Source organism: Ambystoma mexicanum, chromosome 8 (assembly GCF_040938575.1).
Source record: "Ambystoma mexicanum isolate Mex_15411 chromosome 8, UKY_AmexF1_1, whole genome shotgun sequence".
Lineage (NCBI taxonomy): Eukaryota > Metazoa > Chordata > Amphibia > Caudata > Ambystomatidae > Ambystoma > Ambystoma mexicanum.
Genome location: NC_090929.1, coordinates 1402642022 through 1402669235, shown reverse-complemented (window position 1 = coordinate 1402669235; position 27214 = coordinate 1402642022). Strand labels below are relative to the sequence as shown.

Sequence of the window (27214 nt, the reverse complement as noted above, 5' to 3'; positions counted from 1 at the left end):
CATCATCCATGCAGAGTCTTGAGGATGCCCACAAAGCGTTCCATCCATTTGGCTAGCTAGAAGTCCTTGCAATGACAAACAGCTGGTACTGGTCCTTGCAGAGGAAATGCAAAGATGCATGCTCCCACAATCAAAAACTGGTGATGTACCTGTACCAGGATGTGACTGGCTAGTCCCACCAGTCCCGAGGAGGAAGATACCTCGCACAGGACGTCCCTGTTGATATGAAGGTCTAAGTTCACAATGCAGTGGTATTGGCTGAGCCAATGCTGGTTTCTGCGGCAGTCCTCTGCATACTTCGGTCGTCTTCTTTGGATCTCTTCTGCTCCAGTGGTCGGCTTGGTTCCTGAGTCCAGCTCATCTCCTTCTATCCAGAAAATGGCCGGGGGCGACCCAAGTCTTCCATTAAGGACACTTTACAACAGTCAAACATGGAGGTGGCTGTCCAATATGGGCCAGCCTCCTAGAAACTGCCCAGCAACATCCAAGCCCCTTGAGGAATGTGGGTTGTGGGCAGCCAGCCCCCTCCTCACTTTCTGCAAGCACGCACACATAGGAGAGCATTTGCAGGCTTCTTGAAAGAAGCCTGCCAAGGTGCATGAATAAAGGGAACCCCCCACACGAAAAGGTAGAAAGATGACCAACATGGTATAGGCCATCTGGAAAGGGACTTAAAACAAAAAGAGGTGCCATTTTGAGTATATAGTCACCTTTTCTGCATTATCCAAGCAATGAAAGCAGTCCGGGACAATGCATTCAAACACTAGTACACAAAGTAATGATTGCCACCAGCCTGTTCTGAGTATGCCTACAAAGTAGCACAAATTATACTTGGAACAAAGAGAGGGGGGCACAGAGTGTCCCTACAGCACTCCATGGAAGATGGCTTGTGCTGCAAATAGTAAAACACAAAAGTCCCAAAAGGGAGATGACCACTCCTGCAATGGTGGATCTAGGGACACACTTGGTTACTTAATTATTTTGTTTGATATAACGAGGGAGGTGGATAATATTATATCGTGCCATGTACGGTAATCCTCGGCGTCCCACATGTTCATACGTGTTGGCACAGATAGATTTTAGTGACAAAGAGTGGATTTACAAATCATTCACGTGCCGAGAACTGCAACATTTAAATGATAACTTCTCTCAACCATAAACATTGGATTGTTAACTATGAACAGAAATTCATTTTAGGAAACTGGGACATTTTCACTCAACAAACACAGTGATCACAAATGAAATATTGATGAATATGGATGAACTATATGCTTAAGATTTACTACAGTATATAAGGAACTAATGGACTAAATTCTTCACAAAGTGTGAAATGTAATTCTGAACTTTGCACAGCCAATTGTTATGTCTTAGCTTTGATAAAGCCCATTGGGAGAAACTCGTGGCTATGATGTTGGCATTCTCCACACACTAAGATTAAAAAGGCTATTGTTTTGCTTTATGAATGTTCAATTTTTTAAAATCAATTAAAACATTACTAATGTTTGGGTGCATGCATACGAAGGCCTTATCACATTTTATACATCAGACTATATCTGACCACTGTGTACTAAGTATATATGATCCACTGTGTGCTAGTATTTCTGGTCCACCATGTGTTATATGTCATTTAATCTGCTGTGCAATAAGTAAAACTGACCCATTGTGCCTAGTACATGTGATCTTCTGTGCGTTATAACTATATCTGATCCACTATGTGTTTATATATATATATATATATGTGATCCACTGCACCTTATTAGATCATTTGATCCAGTATGCGATAGTACATATGATATACTATTAGTTATTATTACTACTGATCTACTTGTGTTAAGTACATCTGATCAACCGTGCATTATACTTACACTTGAGCAACTGTGTTTTAAATTAATCTGATCGTCTGTGTTTTAAAACTATATTATGACTTGCTGTGTTTTAAATATATCTGATCAGATTGATTGGGCCTCATTACGACCCTGGCGCTAAGTGAAAAACGATGGCGGTAAATGGTTACCGCCATCGTTTTCCGCCAGGTCCGATCATGACCTGTGACCGTTAACTACAATGCCATTAGCGTCATCGTAGTTAACGCTGCCGCTAACTGCGCCAAGGGCGCGCGCACGCGACCTCCCACACCGTACTTAGCGCCATGGCGGAAAGGTACGCGAATGCCGACCCAAGCGGAATGCATCTAACGCCATCACCCAGCCCGTTAAGTACCTTACCGCCATGGTGCTAATTACGCCATCGCGAACCAACCGTAAAGGGCCATGTAAAGTGAATGCAGCTGCCACAGGTGCACAGAAACAGCACAGGTGAAGGCAATACAGACTCAGGAAGTACAAAAAGAGCACACCCCACCCCTTCCCACACCCAGTCACACTCCACAATGATACCAATACGACTAGCAATGTTGGGGCTGGAGGACCTGATAGCAATGCAAGTGCTACAACAGCAACAACAACAACAGGCAGCACAGAGGAGACGCAGGAGGAGAAGGATGGCAAGGCAGGCCCAGCAAGCCCCACAAGCACAGCCAGTGCCACCACGCAGGCAGCCCCCAATCCCACGCATCAGAGCCAATCCATTCAACCTCACTGCTGAGCAGATCCACACCCTGTACCGTTTGGACCGGGACACCATCACCGCCATCGTAGACATGACACACAACGACATCGTCAGCATGATAGAAACTCCAACCGCCATCCCACCCCTACTGAAGGTAGTGTCTGTACTCCACTTCCTGGCCACAGGCACCTACCAGCACACAGTGGGGCACTTGCATGGCATTTCACAACCATTATTCGCACGAACACTCATCCAAGTGCTCGATGCCCTCCTCAAGCACACAGACGACCACATCTCATTACCACGGACTGCCCAGGAGATTGCAAACACCAAAGTGGGTTTCCATGCACTAGCCGGCATACCTGGTTGCATTGGTGCCATCGACTGCACCCATGTGGAATTGGTGGTTCCACGTGCCATGGAGGTACCGTACCGCAACCGGAAACAGTTCCACTCAATCAACGTGCAAATGGTCTGTGACTGCAACAAGATCATCACACATTGTTGTGCCCGATTCCCCGGATCAACCCATGATTCTATGGTCCTGAGGATCTCCACGATACCACGCTACATGGAGCGACATGCAGGCCCAAGATCCTGGCTACTCGGTGAGTCCAATGTCATGGAAGTGGGCAGGTGAATGACGTACCGATGCATACTCCACCTGGCTGAAAGGGGGGGGGAATGATGCATACTCCACCTGGCTGAAAGGGGGGGGGGATTGATGCATACTCCACCCGGCTGAAAGGAGGGGGGGGAATGATGCATACTCTACCTGGCTGAAAGGGGGGGGAATGATGCATACTCCACCTGGCTGAAAGGGGGGGGGTGATGCATACTCCACCTGGCTGAAAGGGGGGGGAATGATGCATACTCCACCTGGCTGAAAGGGGGGGGATGATGCATACTCCACCTGGCTGAAAGGGGGGGGGGATGATGCATACTCCACCTGGCTGAAAGGGGGGGGGTGGAATGATGCATACTCCACCTGGCTGTGAGTAGCAGAGAGAACGGAGACAGAGGATACCCTGAAGCAATGTTCGAAGACCTTGGCCGTGAAGCCAGCGGTGTGGGCTGCACTCCTATGCCCACTTAATAGTGGATTCCTTTAGTTAGTAATGGATTTGAGTCCCAAAAATTTAAGAATTATATGCACTACAATTCTTTTTCATGTAGTTAGCTTTAATTCACAATATAGTGAGGTAAATAAAACTCTGTTCATGCAGGTGCCTATAGGGGTGGCCAATGCATTTCGGAATACTACTTCCTTCATCAGGGCCTAGTAAGGGTCATCAAAACATAAATACAGCATAATGACATCACCATTGTAAAACAACATTGAGATCAAACAGTATTGACCCGCATTGTATATATCAATTTCGCGCATAATATTAGTATGTCACATGGATTCCAGCATTATTTACACCATTTTTTGTCCATTACATAAGTGTATGTCACAGAGCAGAGAAAACAGCCATACATAATCATGCATTGTGTATAAGGTAAGAAATATATACATTCGGATAAATTGCAGGAAAACGCAGCAATTACAAGTTGTGAATCACCATTGGAAAAAAGAAAGAAGAAAAAAGCAATATGAACGGAAATGAATCATTACTCTAAAAAAGAACGTTTCCATGATCGTTACAAGCTTATTGCAATAAAAACTGACCTGGTTTCCCTTTTATTGAAACGGTGCATGAAAAGAGCTGACTGGAGAATCTCCCTGCGCGATGTCTTGTGTACGTGCATAAAACTAGCACTCATCAGAACGCTCTGTAAATATATGTGTATGACAGCTGTTAGCCTATAGAATATTCGGGCTAAACAAAAGAACTTGACAGGAATACTCATTTATACCTTTCCTCTTCGGAACGATCACAAGACTGAGTGAGACCGCGAGGACGCGCGTTACTTTGCAAGCAGCTAAGTTATTTCAAGTTGCTATGGTTACGTGAGAACAGGAGGAGAATAGTGAATAAAGGTGGCGGCCATTTTGTAATGAAACCGACTTCTTTAGAATACCAGTGAAACATATAATATATATTGAAGGAATAGTAATTTCCATCAACATTACCGCAAACCAATTGCAAAAAATAAATGAAAATAAACTCTCTCTCGTATAATATTTAGTGAAGTCAGCCAAAAGGGAGGTCCATGCATCTCTGACGATTTGAGGTTTTCATTGTTATAGGACTTAATTTTTACAGGAGAATATTGCACTTAACGAGAGAGAGTTTATTTTCATTTATTTTTTGCAATTGGTTTGCGGTAATGTTGATGGAAATTACTATTCCTTCAATATATATTATATGTTTCACTGGTATTCTAAAGAAGTCGGTTTCATTACAAAATGGCCGCCACCTTTATTCACTATTCTCCTCCTGTTCTCACGTAACCATAGCAACTTGAAATAACTTAGCTGCTTGCAAAGTAACGCGCGTCCTCGCGGTCTCACTCAGTCTTGTGATCGTTCCGAAGAGGAAAGGTATGAATGAGCATTCCTGTCAAGTTCTTTTGTTTAGCCCGAATATTCTATAGGCTAACAGCTGTCATACACATATATTTACAGAGCGTTCTGATGAGTGCTAGTTTTATGCACGTACACAAGACATCGCGCAGGGAGATTCTCCAGTCAGCTCTTTTCATGCACCGTTTCAATAAAAGGGAAACCAGGTCAGTTTTTATTGCAATAAGCTTGTAACGATCATGGAAACGTTCTTTTTTAGAGTAATGATTCATTTCCGTTCATATTGCTTTTTTCTTCTTTCTTTTTTCCAATGGTGATTCACAACTTGTAATTGCTGCGTTTTCCTGCAATTTATCCGTATGTATATATTTCTTACCTTATACACAATGCATGATTTTGTATGGCTGTTTTCTCTGCTCTGTGACATACACTTATGTAATGGACAAAAAATGGTGTAAATAATGCTGGAATCCATGTGACATACTAATATTATGCGCGAAATTGATATATACAATGCGGGTCAATACTGTTTGATCTCAATGTTGTTTTACAATGGTGATGTCATTATGCTGTATTTTTGTTATGATGACCCTTACTAGGCCCTGATGAAGGAAGTAGTATTCCGAAATGCATTGGCCACCCCTATAGGCACCTGCATGAACAGAGTTTTATTTACCTCACTATATTGTGAATTAAAGCTAACTACATGAAAAAGAATTGTAGTGCATATAATTCTTAAATTTTTGGGACTCAAATCCATTACTAACTAAAGGAATCCACTATTAAGTGGGCATAGGAGTGCAGCCCACACCGCTGGCTTTATGGCCAAGGTCTTCGAACATAGTTTCTCACAGTGCCATTCCACGGAGGCACTTTCTACAGCGGGTTTGCACCCGAAGTTTGTTTAATAAAACTTACTGTAATTATCAGAAGATGGACTAATATCGGTTGTGCTCACCCAACCTCATAAAGATACCCTGAAGCAACCCATACTCCATCCAACACCAGTAAAGCCAATAGCCAATGTATGCAGCCCTACCATGTGAATGAGGTTGTGTCCCAACCATGACACAACCATCTGCAAGTGCATTCTACCAAATCAGACCACATTGTCAACAATGAAAAGCACCTACATGCACGCCGCCAAACACCATCAACCGATAGGCCTGTGCCCCATAACTGCCCACGAAGGAGGCACATGACGGACAGAAACATCAACACACCATTACACAGACAGCAGGGCCCCCAAAATGTCCCTGTCTACATCAGCATTGCTCACTGGGGTCATGATGAGGCCCACAGCAATGTTGCAATGATGTGCGCATTGCCATCACAGGACATGTGCCAGGCCAACTAACCAAACGGCATGAACGGACACAGTGGATGGGCACTCACAATGCACTCAACCCCTCTGCATACATTGGGTGATGGCATGCAAAACAGGCCATGGGAGCCATGAGCATATACTGGTTGCATTGCGTGAATTAATTAGTGCATGTAGAAGTGAGCCAAAGTAACAGTTGGATGCAAGCCATGGTGGCACATCATGTTCTTGATCAGACGACATGACTGACACATACATTCTCGCCTACATACAGGTGATGCAGGCTATCCCCTGAAGAGTGGCTCCTTACACCAGTCCGGAACCCGCAGAACCAGCACAAGGAGGACTTCAACCGTGCACATACACGTACCCGTGTGGTCATAGAGCAGACATTCGGCCTACTGAAGGCACGGTTCCAATGCCTCAGCAGGTCTGGTGGGGCACTCCTGTACCGCCATGAGAAGGTGGCAAAGATCGTCATGGCATGTGTCATGCTACACAATATGTGCATCAGACGGAATGTGCCCCTGCCCCCTGACGCAGAACTGCAACCACCTGACGATGAGGATGAGGAGGGTGCAGATGGGGCGGCACCCCATGGAGGAGGCGAAGCACAGGAGGGCCGTGCAATGCGCCAAACTATCATCGACCACTGCTTCTAGCACACACGGCTGGTGTGTATCACATGGAGACTGCACTTGGGGCACTGTGTGTCTCTGGGACATGCACACTGTGGACTGTACACCAATAAAGCACACATATGATATGAAAATGTCCACACATTTCATTTCGGGAAAGCAAAAAGTGTATTTCAATCATAAAACGTCGTGACACAACCCCTCCCCCCTCCCCCCTGCGCACCCCAACACACCCCCTCCCCCCTCCCCCCTTCCCCCTGCACACCACAACACACCCCCTCCCCCCTCTCTCCTCCCCCCTGCACACCCCAACACACCCCCTCCCACCTCCCCCCTGCACAACCCAACACACCCCCTCCCACCTCGCCCCTGCACACCCCAACACACCCCATGTAAGTGTCAACAGATGCCTGTGACAGTGGCCACAGGCTGTTACAAGCCCCCTCTCCCGGCCCCCGGAGCACCCCTGGCTGTGGAGCGCAGGTTACGTCTGGAACGTCGGACGGGGCTGCTCTGTGCAGAACTGGCAGCGGAGGATGACCCTGCCTGCCCCCGTGCATGCACGTCCTGTAGGGTGTGGGTGAGCTCAGTGAGCGCACGACGCAACCCGGCAAGTTCACCACAGATGTCCCTAGACATGGCCTGCATGGCATCCCTCAGGGTGGCAGTGCTCTGCGCTACTTCGGCCCTTAGGGTCTCTGTGGCCTGTTCAATGGTTGCCCTAGCCCCCACACATTCCGCGGCATGCTCAGTCAGCATCGTGGACAGTTGTTGCTGCCGTTCTATGATGTCCTCGAGGGACTGCTGCCCCTGCTGGGCCATGCCCAGTGCTGGTGGTGTGATGGAGGGGCTGTTCCCCTCCTGTGGACTGAGGACTGGGCATGGGGTAGAAGGCCACTCCTCTTCCTCTGTGTGCCCCTCTGTGTGATCCTCATGGGGGCTGGCGTTTGACAAACAGGGGGAATGTAGAAGGTCAGTGGGGCATCTGACTTCGTGCTCCTCAATGTCAGAGTCTGAACATGCAGCAATTGCAGCTGTTTCACCCATGTTGCTGCTGGCCGCAGACCCGGTGCCTTCTGTGGCAGGCAATGTTGGTACAGGTGGAGCTGCTGCTGCTGGCCTGCTGCCTACAGGGGTGCTTGCCGGTGGGCCGTCCGGTTTGCTTGCAGTGGATTCTGCTTGTTGTGGGGTCTGCCTCACTGCAGCTGAGGTTGAGGGTGCAGGGATGGTATTATTGGCCTTCTTGGCTCTCTTCGTCGCAGGGGTGTCCTGGCCCTCGGGGTGTGAATCTGTGCCTGTGGTGGAGCAAAGGAGGGAGGGCATTATTGATGGGTCTGCGGACTTTGGAATGACAATGATTGACATGATTCTGGTCAGTAGATGAGGCAGATTTCAGGCAGGGCCATGCAGGTTGTCTCCTTTTTGTGTGGAATGTGGATGCAGGTATGTGGGTGCCAGCAGTGTATACAGGGTGGTGCTCGCATGTGGCTATGGGCAGTGTGGAGCTAATGTGTTGCATTTACACTCTAGGGCAACCTTGTGCTACACATGAATGGACTGCAGTGACTATGGCATGTCTTGTTTGAGGCACCTACCTTCATCGCCTGATGTCGGAACTCCCCTTTCCATCCCTCCGACGCCTTCAATGCCTTTCATACCAATCGTGGTTGCACAAATCTCCTCCCACGGGTGGAGTTTTAGTGGGGATTCCGAACCTCCACCGGTACCCAGGGCAAGGTTGCGGTTCGCAGAGATGACGGCTCTGACCCGTATGCGAAGGTCATCCCAGCGCTTCCTGCACTGCTGTGGGGTGCGGGGTACGGTCCCCACCGCGCTGACGCGCTCGGCCACCAGGGCCCAGATGGCCTTCTTTTTTGCTATCGCTGGCCTGGTCATTTCCGGCGAGAAAACGACAGCTGCGTTGTCTTGCAGGGTCTCCGCAAGCATGCAGAGTTCCTCCCGGCTAAATCTTTCCTGGCACTGGCGGTCACATGCCTTCTTAACAACTTTTGGCATTTTTGGGTAGTTGGATGGGTGGGTGATTGGTTGGGACAGGTGTCAGGGTTGGATCTAGTGTTGTTCGGAAGGATGGCAATGGATTGTGTTTTTAAAGATGGCCGACGTGCTGTTTCCCGTTCCGCCGCGATGACGCTATTTCCGGTTCTGCTTTTTACGGTGACCGCTAATTGCGGCCACCGCTAATTATGGCCACCGCTAATTACGGTGGCCGCTAATTACGGTGGCCGCTACTTACGGTGGCGGAAGTGCACCTTGCTTGCCCTACGATGCCGGTAGGGGCCTTTTCCGCCATGGCGTTAATTGCATTACCGCCATGGCGTAATGCTTGTGCGCGATGGGTCGTAATGTGGCGCTCTTTACGCCATCGGCCCACGGCGTAAACGCTCATTACGCCATGGCGGTAATGACGGCAGATTACCGCCTGGGTCGTAATGAGGCCCATTGTGTAGTAAGTTCACCCAATTCCCTTTTTGTTGAGTTTGTTTGATCTGATGTTTGTCAAGTACATCCAATCAGTCTGTCAGGTTCAACTGTTCTGACCCACTGTGTGTTAAGCATGTTCAGTCTATCCCACTGTGCTCTTGGTATTGCCATCCCCTATGTGCTAGTGCATCTGATCTGTTCCACCTTTGTTACAATACATCTGAGCCATTGTGAGTTAAGCATATCTTAGTGCCATGTGTTTTAGCACATTCTGATCGCCTGTGGCGGGTGTACCCAGTGCTCTCTATTCCACTCCACCCATGCCCAAGTTTATCTGGCTCATTATGTTCCAAATCCCATCTGACTTGGTTCACATTTCATCTCCTCTCTTCTCCAAGTCTACTGGGGCACTGGTATCCCATATTTCTACAAACTGGCTTGCCACTGCTTATCTGGCAAACTGCCCTTCTAATAATTTTTTCCCTAAATACCTTCAGTGGAAATTAATGGCTGTATAAGGAGGTCCATCAAGGTCCATCCTCTCACTCCTGGATGAACGTGGTTATAATGGCAACATCATGGTACATGGAAATCACCGAACCTCATTGCTCTTGACAACTCCATCCCTCACCTAATTAACCAGGCCCAAGTTTCAGGGGCAGGTGGTTGATCACCAAGAAAACCCTCCATCCTCATCATCTTGAAGACCACCCATAAATCCCTATGCCGAACTACCAGGCAAAATCCAGTCTAAGAAAGCCTTTATTTCAAAGTCCTTCTTCAATATAAGAGCTGCAATCTCTAGATCAGCAAGCAATCCTCTGATATTCATGATCGCTAGGAAAGTTAGCTTTTGGATTTCCACAGTCGGTTGCCTGTTTGCTAATACATCCATGTAATGAAAAGACAGCATAAATCAGGGAAGTGGAGGGGGGTTGCCCTAGTACCCCCTGCTTACGTGCCTACTTCCACGATCCCTATGCCATTAACCTCAACTTTTTACTGAGTCATCTGAAAATACCATCTTGACGTGAATATCTCCCAACCATGGTGACAATCTACAGTCTCTTCAGTTTCTTATTGAATGACAATACTTCACTGCCAATCTCCAGGTCTCCTGCAACAAAATCCTCCCGATGTACAATTTCAACTTTTGGCTAGACCTCCTTAAAAGCAACAACAGCCTGTTTTGACCTCTATGAAAGTCCCTTGCCATCTTCATCTGGCCTAGACCACTCTTCAGACTTAGGGAGTCACACTCTGAGCATGCCTCACCTGGGGGCCCTATCACTACACACCATCAGCATTAACCCCTGTCCTAATTGGACCACCATGTACACCACAAGGTGTTCTTCCTAAATCAGAGAAACATCCATTGAACCCCTCTGCTTTTCCCACTGAGTTCCTACAATTCAGACCTAAAATCATGTGACCATGTCCAGGTTTGCTGAAACCCTTTAGAGCTCAGCCATCGCATCTGGTACCCCAGAAGAGATAAATCCCTGCCTAAGAGCTGAAGTTATAAGAACTCCTAACCTCCTTGCCTCCATTATGTCCAACAGAATGAAACCCCTCACAAAAGGAATAACTCTTGTGACACAGAACCGACCGTTGTGGAAAGTCAGAATCAGGAATTGACAACTCATTGAGATCTAAAATGTATTTTAAGCTTTATTATATTCCCAAAAACCCTGCACTAGTCCAACGACTGATCCCACTGGTCCCTATGATTAAGAGTCAAAGAAAAGAAAATGGGTGCACGTCAGGATGTCATACAAAATAAAGTCTGTCCGCCTTCTAGAAACCTCAAACTAGCCTGATCCTAGCCCTACCACCACAAAGGAACAGAATTCTATCAGAACACAAACTGATTTAGGGACTTTTGCACAGTTGGTATATTCTTGACTGGTTTCTGACTGTCCGAGGATTAGACAAGGGCTTCTTGCCTTCAGCAGAATTCCAAACTTGTCTCCAGATCATCTCTGTGGGCCTTTCAACTGATCCAGAGTTCCAGCACAAATTATTAATTTGTTTTGCTCGGTCTTCCTAGTCTGCTATTTGGTTTGAGAACATTCTTTGCGACCAATTTTGGTCAACGATATTTGGGGCGGAACCAATAGTATTGGCTGCAGCGGCTCTCACTATATGGAACAAAGCCTTGAAGAGATTTAAGTAAATTGCTCATTTTAATCCATTGATATTTTAAGAATTGAAACAGTACACATTGGATTGTATTTTAACATTGTAAATAATGATGTATCCCCTTTTCTTTTAAGTTGTATTATAGTGTTTTAATGAAATAATTAATTGTTTTTCTTTTTTTCTCTATCCTTCATGTGCTTAATGTTTGTAGTTTACTAAATGCACAATAAATACAAAAAAAACAATTGTGGTTTGAGTCCTTTACAAGGCAAAGTCCTCTAAAACATCCTGGGATAGCCGGACCTCATCTAGCTTGGTTCCTACCGGCTCCCTGGGGTCTCGGGTTGCGCACCCCCTCTTGAGGTTGATGTGATGGTGGCCAACTCTGGGCCCGATGGATTCTCTTCCTGCCACGGAGTTGCAGGTTTTACACCCCCCTCAGGGTGTATCCGTTCTCTCTGCCCCTTTTGAACTCTTTGGCTTTTCACCATGGGTTGGGGTATGTGGCGGCTCGCCCTGGTTTGGGCTTTCTGGTGCCTCAGCCCTTTGTGGGCTTTTTAGCTACTCATCCCGGCTTGGGGTATATGCAGGCCTGTGCACCCTCCTCCCGGTTTCCTGAACGCACCACATACCTGAATTGCTATGCTGGTGCTCCTCGGGGAAGGTGACAACGTTGTTTCCGGTTTCTCTTCTCTCTTTCAAGTTGCTGCACAAGCTTCAGTGTTTCCTGTCAGTTCATGAAGGGACTTCAGCATCGGCTCCAGCCTGCACCTGTCGACCACGTTTTAGGCAGTCATGTTTTTTCTCTAGTCGGTGGGGCCAAGCTTCTCTAGCTCCAGGCCTGTTTCTAGCTAGCAGCGTTCCGCTGACTTTCTCTCTCCTCCATGCTCCACACTGTCTGTGTGGGACTGCTAACTGACTCCACCTTGAAGGTGGACAGGCCCTCCTCTGCATCTGGGACCTGCAGGCTTACATGCCTCTCTCCTGCTCTCCCTAATCTGCTCAGTCTCACGTGCCCTTTATGTTCCTTCCTGGGGAGAGTCACATCAGTCCATTGGTCCTGCATTTCATACAATGAGGGCAACAATAAAGGGTCGGACACCATACCAGCTGCCTCTTTATGAACATTCCCATAGTTGTCTGGTGCAATGCCTATATAGCCAATAAAAACATTCCCTGACTGGGACAAGGGGTGATAAAACATATTTCTATAAAGGGATGGCCTGTCCTCCAAGAGGGGGGGTCACCCCCCCGTGGGATCCCACTTGCCCTGTCCTTAAGCTTAGCAGGCCCTCCTCACTAACCCCACAGGGGGTGTCTCCACCTTGGGGAGAAGGAACAAGCTCTGTGGATTCATCACACCATCTTGAAAAGTAAAATGGGCCGTAGAAAATATCTGGTGAAAAACCTGCCGCCAGGAAGACATCTTGTCCTGTCTGTGGTATGCTAAATAACACCACTATACTATCAAAAGGAAGAAGGAAGGTTGTCTGCATGCCTGCATGGCTCTGTCATTGAGCGTTTCAGATTATGTTTTCCACACACCGAATTCAACACGGCCCTTTGTAAATCCATACAATCTAACAATGCCGTCCACTCTCACTTCTCAACTTCGTGGCTACCTCCTACACAGCCTTATTCCACTTTCCTTCTTCCCTGTGCTGTCTTCTGAAATGATCACACTGTTACAAAGATGACGTTTTGTTTTGGCACTGCTCTGCCCATGCCCGGTGTGTACCATCAAAGGGAACATTGAAAGACTGGGCGCCTGCTTGGCTATTTTAAGGGTGTGGAAGGAGGGGACCAACACAGGTTTGGGCAAAGACTTTTACTCTTTAAAGAAAGTAAGGCAAAAAACTACCTTTCCCTAACTCTAAGAGGGGGGTTCCCTGCCTCACCTAAAACACTAAGGAACACGTTAGAATGTCCACCATCCAGTGTCAAAGTCCTGCTTCTATCACTTGAAAAAAACTAAAGTGGTTTAATGTTGTCTTGGTCCAGAAGAAGGTCTATATAATTGGCAGTTCAACGAAGAAGGGGGAATGTGTTCCTTCCCCTTGGCATTGCTCAGGCTGGTTTTCACAGTTCCACAAAGTAGGTGGAATGTCTCTCTTCCCCTGGTCTTTCTCAGGCTTATTTTCACAGTTCCACAAAGTCGGGGGAATGTCTCCCCTCCCCTGACCTTTCTCATGCTTATTTTCACAGTTCCACAAAGTAGGGGGAATGTCTCCCTTCGCCTGGCCTTTCTCACTCTCCTGATGAGTCCCTCCAGTGACCCACTTGAACAGACCTGGTATTCAACCTAACTAGGTACTGCATCGAAGAAGAGGGCTTGTTGGAGGACCTTGTCCTCATGCACGATTAGGTCTTTGACCCCTAGGTATGTTTGACTGATTCTTCACAGTATCCCTGGTACACTCCCCTGCAGGGAATACTGTCTCTCTGTGTATACATGACTGGTTCTTCACAGTGTCCCTGGTACATTCCCCTGCCAGGTGGGCAATATATCCCTTCAGACAAAGTGCGCTAGGTGCTATATCCCTGGAGGCCAAGAGCGCTTGGTGCTATATCATTGGATGCCAAGTGTGCTGGGTGATATATCCCTGAAGACGCTGGAAGGAAATTAAACATACAGAGCGAGCTGGGTACTATATTCATGGATGCAGACTGAATAGCAAGTAGAGTGCCATATATCTGGATGCAGAGAACAAGAATTGTGCTTGGGGGAGCCTGGCCAGCGAGCGCGCGATGAAGACGTGAATCTTCGGCGCTCCCGTGGCCTTCCCGAAACATCCTGCAAAATTCTGCCATATGGATCGTGTAAAAGCAAAATAAAGATAATTCCGGGTGGCTGAACCTCGGAGCAATACCCGGCGGAGAACAGAGCTAAGTTCGCAAAGGGAAACACGAGATATTGGCGTTGGAAATTTCGTCCGGGAACTCCCCGACCCCAAACAAGATGGCCACCTCCAAGACCCGCTGAAGCGTGACAGGGATTAGCGAATGCAGCCCACGAGCCCCGACTGCTGAATGCATCATTCGCGCCATCATCCCCAGGGCGATCCAAGGGTGCGCCGCCACCGAATCCTGTCATCTGTCCCCGGTACGGCCGGGGTGGGGAAGACCAGAGTGGGCGAGCCCCCGGCCTATGACATCAGCTGGAACTGTTGCAGGAGCAGTGTGGTGCAGCCAGAGGACGGGACGCCCCCAGAGACGGAGAGCGGATGTGACGGCTCGGAATCCACCCCTCCGCCCCCTGGACCCCAGAACTGAAGTGAACGGCCACGGGTAAGCCGCCACGCGGGACCTGACAACCCGAATCCGATGTGCCCGTAGGGAGTGCCCCTGGGGGAAACAGCAACTTACGCCAGCACACGCAATAAGGGCAGAAGCATACCGACACCTCCAGTGCGCAAAAGAAGCCAATCCTGACGAACGGGGCCTCCTCCACTGGCACTGACGGATATACGGGGCCCTACACAAAGCAACACCATGGGCAAAGAAAAAAGCAGAAAGACCTCGACACAAAGCACCATGGGCCAATACACCACAAGCACATCCACCGTACAGGGCACTGAGGACCATGGGGTGACCCCCCCCCCCTCCGCCAGACGAGACCCTCTCGCTCAAGGATGTGATGGCTGCCATCGCTAGCTCGCGCTCCTCGGTGGAGCAAAAAATGGACGCCATCTCTACCGAGGTCTCCTTCTTTCGCCATGACCTCCAAAAACTGTCATCCCGAACTGGGAAGGCGGAACAACGTATCTCCGGTGTGGAGGATGGCCTCGGTGGGGTGCACCAACAATTGGCGCAAGCACTAACCAGACTGAAAACCCTGGAGGCCTGAGTGGATGAGGGAGAAGGTAGGTCCTGCCGCAACAATATTCGCATCCTGGGACTGCCGGAACGCGAAGAGGGACCCAGCATGGAGCTTTTTCTGGAGGAATGGTTGGCAGACCTGCATGCACCAAAGACTCTCTCAAACTTTTTCTCGGTGGAACGTGCACACCGCATACCCGCAGGCCGCCCGACCCCGGGCGCACCCCCAAGGACAATCATCGCAAGGCTCCTCAATTATCGAGACAGGGACGCCATCTTACAAATGGTCTGAACCAAAGGGACAATGACATATAACAGAGCCAGAATTGCATTCTAACCAGATAATACCCTTGCGAGTTCCAGAAAGCCAGACAATCCTTCGAGCACCTTAGAAGGAAGCTCCACTCTATGAACGTGAGATACGGGCTACTGTTCCTGGCCCAGTTCAAAATCCAGCATTAAGGTAAAACCGTCCACTTCACCGATCCTCAGGAAGCCTGGAAATGGGCCGAGACCCATATCGTAGGGGACTGGACTGCACCCGTTCAAAACCGCAGAGGTAGACCAAGACCCTGACCATGGGGAGATGGACCCACGCAACGACCCATACCGGAGATCCCAGCGGACCCGGACGAAGACCACGATCCCTGATAAGGTTCCTGGAACAGTCATGTTGGCCAGAGAGGGGAACTCACGGTAACATCAGTACCCTCAACAATCGATCCTTTTCTTGGCAACCATTTGCAATGCAATGCTCCTCCCGGGACAACACCAGTGATGGGATGCCGTCGCTACCCACACAATTGATCAGAGAGTCACGTGCTGCCATCGCTAACACACCATGCCATCGGCGGTCACCACGCCCCTGACCCGAGTCACCAGACCTGCAAGCGAGTAGTAAATTGATGGGAAGGTGATCACAGTTCACATTAAGTTAATCTGGCGACACAGTTTTGAGCGCCAGTAGAGTTTGGGCGACAGATACTTTATGTTGGGGCGGAGTATGGGGATGAGGGAAGGGATACAGTTCTATGTTAGTTACTTTCCGGGAAATCACACTATATCCACATTGATCAAGATGCCACCGAACACACCATGTCCGATGCCAACGCCTCCACCTCACACATACGCCACATCTCCACGGCCAATTGCACCATGCACCCATCTGGCACAACCTTCCAGATCTCTAGACAGCAATGACCACACAGCACCAAGATGACCCCACTTATGGAAACGCACTAGCCCCAATCACACCCAACGAACGCCACAGGTCACTCAAAATCATTACTTGGAACGTAAACGGCATGGGCTCAAGTATAAAACGCCGATTAGTCACACAATTCCTTAACAGACTCTCTCCCAACATAGCCCTCCTAACCGAGACCCACTTAGTGGGTTCAACCTGCCAGTTCTTTCGCAGAACTAATTACTGACCAGCATACCATGCAGGGTACACGATGGGCTCCCGGGGCGCCCTGATCCTTTTACATAAGTGACTCCCGTTTGATCTATCTGCTGTGGTACAGGACCCCTCGGGCCGTTTTGTGATGATCCAGGGCGCGCTGAGGGGAGAGAAAGTGGCCATTCTAGCGATATATTCCCCACCAGGGTTGGGGGAGGATCTCCTGAGGGAGGTGACGGCCCTGATGGCACAGCAGCAAGCAGAGGTGTGGATCGTGGGGGTGGGGGGGTTTAACAATGTTATGTGCAACACACTTGACCAGACCCACATCCTCAGCCGGAATCCAGACCGTCCAACGCGGCTGGCGACTTTCACATCAGCGCTTGGTCTGAGCGACATGTGGAGAGAACTCCACCCTACAGACCAAGGATTTTCCTTCCACTCGGTGGTCCATGCATCCTTATCCAGGTTGGATTTCCTCTTCCTCCTGGCCCCAGAAGCATATAGGGTTATATCAGCAGATTTCCTTCCCCGGGGCATATCAGACCACTCTCCCCTGGAGGTGACGCTCCGTACGGATCGTCCCCTGCCGCCCAAAACATGGCGGCTAAATGGCTACTACCTGGGCCTCCCCGAGTTCGTGGAGCACATCACGGACAAATCCAATGAATTCTTTGAGATCAATACGGGCTCGGTAGAGGACCCTATGATATTATGGGAGGCACATAAGACAGTGCTTAGGGGGGAAATGACAGCCTGGATATGTAACCAAAAGAGAGAACATCACAGGATGGTGACGGAGGCAGAGGAGGGAGTAAAGAAATGGGAAACCAGATATATATCTAACACTTCTCCAGAAATACACCACTCCCTCCTGAAGGCTAGAGCATCACTCCATAACACAGCGCTTGATAACGCATGCGAGGCGCACAGGGAATCAAAGACCAGAATTTATGAGCAAGGGGGCAAAGCCGGCAAAGTATTGGCATGGCTGGAAAGACGGGAGGAGGGGCACAGACATGTCAGACAGATCACCGGCGGCCCGAACGGGCCGGCCCGAACAGACCCAGAAATAGCGGAGGCCTTTGCCAAATTCCATGCTACGCTTTATGCCACCCCAACGGTCCCCACAGACGCTTCCCTCCTGGATGAGATCGTGCTTCCACAGTTATCGGAATTGCAGAGGACTCACTTAGACAGGGGATTAGACGAAACTGAAATAACGGAAGCCATGACCCAGCTACAATCTGGGAAGACACCTAGCCCGAATGGCTTCCCGGCCGAGACCTGGAAGAAATTGGGCAGTAATAAGATGGTCGCCCCCCTCAGGGACCTATTCCTCACTGCCAAAGAACAGGGTACCCTCCCACCGGATCTACGAACGGCCAACATAGTGGTCATTCCCAAAAAAGGCAAACCCCCCGATCAGTGCACATCGTATAGATCGATATCGCTTCTCAATAGTGAAACTAAAATCCTTGCCAAAGTACTGGCCAACAGGCTCCAAGGGGTAATATCCTCACAGGTCCATCAAGATCAATGCGGCTTCATGCCGCAAAGATCGACCAGAATAAACCTACGCCGATTACACCTGCTATTGGAAGAGGCCCCAACCCTTAACACTCCACTCGCACTCCTCGCAATTGATTTCGAGAAAGCGTTCGACTCGGTGGTGTGGGATAGCCACTGGGCAACAATGAGGCGCATGGGCATTAGCAAAACTTTCCTTAGCTGGATTCAACTCCTATACAAAACCCCACTAGCTACAGTTAGGGTGAACGGCTGGACCTCTGGGACCTTCCCGCTGGGCATAGGCACACGGCAGGGCTGTCCTCTATCTCCCCTCCTCTTCGCCCTAGCAATCGAGCCAGTGCCCCGATGGCTCCGACAGGTCACCACGTGGTCCGGATTCTGTTGGCCAAATGGACAGGAGGACAAGCTTTCCCTTTATGCGGACGACCTATTACTCCACCTGAGCAATCCAGACCAAGCATGTCCAATCATAACCCAAATTTTAAAGACCTATGGAGACTTCAGTGGCCTTAGAGTAAATTGGGGGAAATCAGTTCTCTTCTCAGTAAAAGGGGATGATCTGGCAATCCCCCGGGACTCCCCATACTGAATTGAAAGAGAAGGCTTCCGCTATCTGGGCATATGGGTTTCCGGGGTTCTCTCAGACTATGTGCGTCACAACCTGCACCCACTAACGGCCCGCTTCACGGGGGATGTACGACATTGGATGCACCTCCCCCTCATACTCATGGGAAGGACGGCCCTCTTCAAAATGATGGCCCTTCCACGGTTTCTCTATGTACTGCAGAACGCCCCACTGGCCATACCAAACTCAGAATTTGTCCGGGTGGAACGCCTCCTCAGGGAATTGATATGGAAGGGGGGGCAACCTCGAATTGCGCTGACCACGCTGCAGCAATCGATCTGGGAGGGCGATATTGGAGTCCCACACCTGAAGTCCTACTACTGGGCCAGTCAACTAAACATAGTCAATGACCTCCTCCATGGGGACCGCAACCTACCACACATTAGAGCAGAACTACCCTTCAGGCAAGACACCCCACCACTCGCAACAATGTATCAACGCCTATCCAGACCCCCCGCACAGACAATGTCCTCTCACATCACGATCGTCTGGAGGCAGGCTCACAAGCACATAGGCTGGGGGAACAAGATTACCATGGCACAACCACCATGGAATAACTACATGCTGACAGAAGTGTGGAAGCTGCCCGCCTTGTCCTCGGTGGGTGAGGGCCGGAATAACCACGATAGGAAATATCTTAACAGATGGCTCTATTCTTTCGTTTGAAATGCTCCAGTAGGAATATGGTATTTCGGCAGCAGAACACTACCACTACACACAATTATCACACGCACTCAGTGGCCACAGGCAAGCACTTGCTGACGCCCCAGATTACACACCCCTGGAATGCAACTTACTTCCAGAACACATCCCCACCAAGGTAACTACCACTCTATATAAAGCTATTAATGCATTCGCCACCCCAGAGCTGACCAGCCTCAAAGCCAGATGGGAGCGGGATGTCGGGGACATTGAGCTTGAGGACTGGATCCAGGTTCTCATGCATCCACGTGAAATCTCTATAGACTCCAGAATAAGACTGATACAGCTAAAGATACTTCACAGGGTATACTACCCCCGAGTGGCCCTTTTTGGTTGGGGAAGGGCAACGGATCCAAACTGTTTGAAATGTCAGGGAGAAGAAGGCACCTTCATCCATCTCCTCTGGGACTGCCCTAAAATCAAGACCTTCTGGACACAATGCTTACAAATTTTGGCAAGAGCCCTGGGTCGCACGATAGAATTGCGACCCGCAATAATGTTGCTGGGGGTCCCAGATGAGAACATCTCGAACAAATGGGAGGGCATTCTTCTCTTCACAGCAATGGGCCTGATAAAACGTGACATTGCACAGAAATGGGGAGCCCCAAAGTGCCCGACAGCGGCTCAGTGGTCCAACGAAATGGACATCTGCACCGCGAAAGAACTTCGAATTTATACAGCACGGGGATGCCCGGCAAAGGCCACAAAAATCTGGACAAAGTGGGAAGAACATGTGACCTGTGATTGGTCTGAGGGGTGGGAGAGCGGGAAGCGCAGGAGCACAACATGGACACGGCGAAGAACATATTACTGGAAAGGTGGTGTACAGAGTGGCAAGAGACGAACAGATCGACGATCGACCCGGCAAAGGGAGAGGGAAGGTGGTGGGAAACAGTTGGTATGTTGTATGAATGTTCAAAAACCTTCAATAAAATATGTTATTAAAAAAAAAAAAAGAATTGTGCTTGGGGCTATAAGCCTGAGACTGAGTAAGGCAAGAAGTGTTCTGGGTACTGTATTCGTGAGACTGAACAAGACTAGAAATATGGTGGGAACTAGAACCCTGAGAATGATCAGTAAGACAAGAAGAGTGATTTTATTAAAAACTTGAGAAGCCTAGCCCCTGTGACTAATGTGATTTTTATCTAAGGGAAACCCCTATCAATGTATAGCTCACCTCAAAGTCTTGTAGATGGTTTATTCCAAGCCATCTAGATAACAATAATAAAAAGCTGCAAAAGGGATAATTTGTTGTCTAGAGTATTTGTTAATTGCCACACTTCATGTAAGAAGTGTGATTAACAGAGTTTAACCAATAGTTTCAACTCAGACATTCCCCTGAAGAAGATGCCAAACTAAGATTTGTGTAGATGATCAAGTCATAAGATTGTTACTAAGCACCAAAGATTAAACATTTAGCCCAATGGCCAGGACCATATGTTGCAATTGATGTGTTGGGAGCCATGAATTACAGAGATCAACAGCTGCTAGCCCATACGTTCTCTTTTCTTCCCCATGCCTTGACAGGATTTAGTCCAACACCTGAGAGCCCCCCATACATTTCACAAGATAATATGATGTACTTGGCCACAAGTAGGCCACACATAATATTTCAAACCCTCCTTCACAAAAGTATTCCAAACTGGACTGATCGGAAAGCCAGCTATCCCTTCCTGTAATTCTAGTTTAGCAGAGATTGGAAGACCTGATAGAAGACCATGTCCTTGAAGAAATAAAAGAAAGTCTAGAGGTCAAGCTTGCAACTCGTCCAGATGAGTCAAATGGAGGACATGTTACAGGTCCTGGTGGAGGGGCAACAATTAACGTGACAGTACAACCACAAAATGAATTAGAGACAGCAATAGCGCCTTTTGCAGATATGACATGAATTGACAGCTTGACTGGGACACCCAAATGTCCCATTCTAAGTCATCCAGAAATTCACAAATGGGGAAGACCCCCAATGCATTATTTTCTAAATTTGAACGCACACCACAGAATTCCATCCCAAGGGAGAGTTGTGCCTTGTGTGTGGCTCGATGTTGACTGGGGACTTTGAACAAGCATGCCAGCCACTAAAACCAGATGGTAACACATCGTATGATGATTTGAGGAAAAAGGAATACTGGAGAGAATGGGATAAGATGTTGAATATGATCGACAAACAGCATGGACCCTAATGCTAGGAAATGATGCAACACCCCAAAAGTTGTCCTACTAAATTGATGATATTCTTAGCAAGAGATAAACCCAAATTACCTTTGAAGAGATCAAGAGAACTCTAGATCATTTAATTGATTCCTTTCCACTCTTTTTGCAACGGGATGTAAGGCAATTGTATTCCCCAGAACTAAAGGCAGCTATAAAGACTGTTAGTGGTCATCAATGAGCATTTTCCCTAAAAATAACATTCCAGAACATGTCCAACCCTAGACCTAGAAATATCCATCTACTTGGAAGAGGACATGTTGTATCCCTGCCTGCTCTACAAATGATGAGTATACTAGGTAAAAGTACAAGAGTAAAACTTTAAGACCTCTAAGGAAGTGTGAATTTGAGGTCTGACCCACAAAACAAACCCTTTCAACTGTGAAGGTTACACAATTCCTTGCATATAGGAAACTGGAACATATCACGCAATTCGGTAGTGAGACTAATGAGGAAAGCTCTTTGGGTGTAAGTGCTAAGTGATCCCCAGATCAAGTATATTGGGCATATGTAGACTGACAAGAAGCCTGGAATCCACTTGAAAGATCTTGAAGTGAATGAAGAAGCAAGTCTACCCAAACACTATTTGTAGATATATATATATGTTCAAGGATCCTTTTACTATAACTAAAAATACGTATCCAATCACATATACAGAAGTCAGAAGCATTACTGATTTCCAGAAGTAGAGTGCAATTAGTTTGACATGTTTCCGGACTAGCTTATACTTGATTCTTCTTTGTATATAATTTGGTTACATGGAATACATGACATCTACCGCAAGGCACCGGAACTTATTCAGGTTTGAAAGCCAAAACTGTTCTGTACAAGCCACACTTATGCCTCAAACAGCAGAACTGGTTAACCTAGACATTTATTTTCTACAGTGACTACTAGCTAAAAAAATCAAGAACACAGAGGGAAGTGGATGTTCTGGAAAATCTGGTAAAACCATCAAGGTTAAAAATTGATTCCAAAGTTGGCTACAGGAATGCAACAAACCTGAGACTAATCACCTCCCGCAGTGACCACAAAGTTTCATAGGAAAATAATTAGAAGACGGTGGACAACCCAACACTCAATATCATCTGCCTGTCTGAGAACTTAAAACCAGATAGATTACAATAGGCCTAGACTTGAGAGGACCTCCAGGTGAGGTCTGGAGAAAAACAGTAAACTATAACTACAGAGGAAGCTGGCTGTTATATACCTGGAGGCATTGCACAAGTTGCAGGAAGACTGAACTGGACCCTATATTGGAGGCACGGTATGAAAGCTGCAAAGCATGCTAGGCACTAAATCTTTGAAGGCATTGGGCTTCATTCCGAGTAGGGCGGTAAGGGTTAATGGTCACCGGTAACGGGACCGGTGCCGTTAAACCCTTACTGCCCTACTACAAGTTCCCTTTGCAGGTCCTTCCTTAACGCCTGCTTTTAGCAGGCGTTAAGGACGGGACCCGCAAAGGGACTCTGGGGTCAATAACGGTACCGTAATTTACAGTACCGTTATTGCCGCCTTCCCTCTTCCCATTGAGCCCTATGGGGGCTTAAATGGGAATGGGGAATGGCCCTGGTGAATGGGGAATTACCGGTCCCTCCGACCTCGTAACGGACCGGTAATTACTCCATTCACCAGGACGGAGTTTGGACGAGTTCGGAGGCAGCCATGCCGCAAATAGCGGCGCGGTTACCTCCGAACTCGGAATGAGGCCCATTGTCTAAGAGCTGCAGAGTGAGCAAAGCAATATGTGCCTCGATGCAGAAAGGAATAAGCACCAGGACTGAGAAAGGCAAGAAGCCTGCTGGATGCTATATGTTTGAGAATGAACAAGACAAGCAGCATAAATAGCTCTATAGCATTAAGACAAATAGTAAAGCAAGAAGGATGTTCCCTTCCATAATCTGGGGACTGAGGCAAGAAGCATACTGGAAACATATGACTAAAAGGGTTTATGAGCGATGGTAAAACTCCTGGTAAAACTCCTGTTGATTTACATGCATACATACAGTTGTGTGAGGACATAGAATAAGAGGTGCGCCAAGACAGTAACATTGAGGAAATGTATTTGGGAAACTCAAACAAGGTCAGGCAAAATAGCAAACATGGGAAGAGAATAACACACTTCAAGAAGCCCCAATTTTCCCAAGCTGTGGGGTTACCCTTCTCAGGTTTTTGGCTTTTTGCCAGTCTTTCTTGTTTTCCTCTCCTGTTTCCCTAAAGTCCTTTCCCACATACGGAAACGTCTAGTTCCAGTTTTAGGAGGATTTCATGCTCCCCCTTCACGCATTGTCAGTTGCAGGCTTTCCAGGGGTTTCTCTGTTAGGTCAGCCAGTGGTGGAGCTGTCGGCCATTTGTTGTCCATATGCTATAGGCCTCACCTTCTTCTTGCTGTGGCAGACTGCAGTGTTAGAAGGAGTAGGCTTATTAGCATGTAGCTACACGCTTAAGGGACCCCTAGCTTTCTCGACTCTAATCAGGGCCCGTCTCACTGAACCATGCATGAGCTTCATCTATGCGTTTGGCATTCCTGCTTCTTGGTTTATGAAGGGGAATGAATTCCAAATGCTAAGCGGGATGCCAGAGGCCAATTGCAGGATTATAGCTGGTCCTGGGGTCAGTGAACTCTTTAAAAGGGATTGGCTGGGTGATTATTGCAGAATATGCATATGGGCCTGTGCCCCACCTGGGTTAGTTGGATAATAAAACTGCATGGGCCGTGTGAAGATCCATCTCTTCAGGCCCTTGTTAAATGGCCAAAGTGGTGTCTGTTACTTTGATGACTGTCCACTTCCAAACGATGGGGACCAGGGCAGGGTAACTAGGAGATATTTCCCATACCTCCCACTGGACGCCCCTTGGTGGTTCTAAGAGTCAGAAAGAGAATCTCATCACAACACATACATGCATACACGATGATCCAAAGTAGCAAGAGAACATTTTATATGTCAGCAAAGAGGTGCATATAGGCGTCTGTATTAATTATTTGTACGATTTGGGCGGCAAGAAAGGTAGATTGTGACCTATTTAAAGGCGGGTAGTGATAAGGAAAAATAGACTGTGCTTTAAGAGAAACCGTTCCAGGACATTACAAACAAATAAGAGAAGAGACCAAGGACAACCGTTTTCAAATGTGGTATCCGTTGATTGTTTCTGAACGGTGCTCACATGCCTTTGTGAAGTACCCTTAAATCTGCTGGTGTCAAGGGAGAGTTTTAAGATTTGTTTTGGTGAAAGGAAATAGCGAGGTTCCATGGAACGATAGAGGTGAAAGGGTAAACGTGTATAGTCTATGGAGCACAAGTACGTGGCATCTTTGAGGAATGGAAAGTATTTATCATTCATTTATGGTAATTTAAAGTTTAAGTGGCTGGGCCAACAATGCTTTAAAGATTGGTCAAATAGCTGTGGGCATTCTTGTTTATACACAAACAGGGAATTTTGGAAAAATGTAGGTAGAACATATAAACAATTGTCAGACCTGTATTCCTATAATTTGACTTGGTCAAAAGTGCACCAACCCTCTTGCTTGACCCATGGTCTCATGCAACAGCCTTACCCCCATTCCCAATGTGATCCACCTATCTGGAACTGATAGCTTACATTATAGAGTTGCAAATGGAATGTGGTGGGAGGCTCGGAATTTTCCACTAAGAATTCTAACAACCGATGTTATCCAAGGGTTCTGGCAACAATGCAGCCGCGTGATCAACGGGGTTCTGGGGTCCTCAGTCCCCGTGGATCTAAGGCTGGTGTTGCTCGGGATCTGGGGAGAAGTGGAATATACTAAATATGAAAACCGTTCATAGCGGTGGCACTGGGCCTGGGAAAACGACTTATAGCCTCGACGTGGGGATCCTCAGACGGGCTGTGCCTTACCGATGGGTAAATGCAATGGATTGCTGCGCATCCCTGGAAAAACGCATCTATAATGCAAAATGACACCAGATGGTCGCGGGTTAGGGGGGAAGGGTGCTCACGGACCTAGGAACAGAGACTTGAAGCTCCTCCACCCACTGTCGGGCACTGAAGTGGCAGGTGCCGTACCCCCTCTGCAATCCGAAAAATACAATGTAATGTAGCTATGCACTGTGATTCTGTTCCGTCAATGACCTTGCTTGAAATGTTGACTGTGGCCGGTTCTTTTTCTTTGAAAATCAATAAAAAGATGTTTTAAAAAAAAAGAATTCTAACAACAATAGAGGTAGATGCTGCAATTCTATTAATTATGGATCAATTTGTCTACACAATTGCAAAGGGGGCGTTATAAACACTTTTCTCATAACATGATAGAGTTTAGAGAAACAATTCACTGTAGAAATTCTGTTGCAGCCCCCACCGCCCTCAGCTGGCTGGTTCCCAAAGTAGCTGCCTACATTTCCCTTTGTGATGGATTGATACTTAAGAGACATGGAAAAGAGCGTGAGAGAAAATGATATGAAGTGTGTGTCTCATTTTTGTGTTGTTGGGGAAGGAAAGCATAAGAGATGGCATTATTGTTGCAGGTACACAAATTGATTTAACAGCTTCTCTTTATAAAAATATCAGATTAGTTTACCATCATAGACAAAACAGCATATACATCATGTGGATGTTATAACTTATAAATGTAAACTTATAGGATGCTTACCTTTAGTTCCAGGTCTTTGTAAATCTGTGGACGCAAAAGGCTAAGCAGGTACGATGCTCTAGAGAACTTAAATCCTAAAAGAAAGAGGGTTTACAATCAATTCTATCCATGTATCCACTTCTGTGAACTCTTTAAAACATTGCTTGTCAAATTAGGTTAAACTGCAAGACTTTGTAGTGCCTCGGGGGGGGTGGGGATTTCCAACGTCATTCGGATGGAAAGATTTGGAATCCAATACTGAATAGTTAAAGAGAGATACGTGGTGAAAATATGACCATTCATATTGACACTGATGTTCAAATACCTATAAAGCGACAAGACTGGCAGCTTCTATACTTATTACTACACTGTTTTGAAGTGCTACACTCAGGTGTGGGTTGGTACATTGTACATTGTGTCATGTTATGCTATGCCATGCTATGTTTTAAAGCCATGCTGTGCAATGTCTTGGATCAATCTGTTCTTCTCCAAAGCTTAATGCAAGATAACTAGAATCTCCCTGTGTGTTACTGTTTTTTTACATGCATTTGAATGTACTGTGGCATATTGGAGTAAGGAGACTGACAAGATGGTATCATTTTGATTGTAGACTTTTATTCAATTAAAGGGAAAAACCTGTCTCTCTCTATTTCTAAAGGGGGTTTCCCTACCTCAACACAGAATAACTCAGGTACTCATCAGGATGTAAGTCAAAAGAAACCAATATACCATCCT

The 27214-nt window shown here is 47.4% G+C and overlaps 1 protein-coding gene across 1 annotated transcript in view; it reads right to left on the bottom strand.

The window, feature by feature from the left end:
- PYROXD2 (pyridine nucleotide-disulphide oxidoreductase domain 2) overlaps positions 1-27214 on the bottom strand; it is a 984036-nt gene that overhangs the window by 834416 nt on the left and 122406 nt on the right. The window contains exon 4 of the mRNA XM_069611541.1: positions 26501-26574. Coding sequence (XP_069467642.1) covers positions 26501-26574 — 74 coding nt within the window. The remainder of the gene's footprint in view (positions 1-26500; positions 26575-27214) is intronic.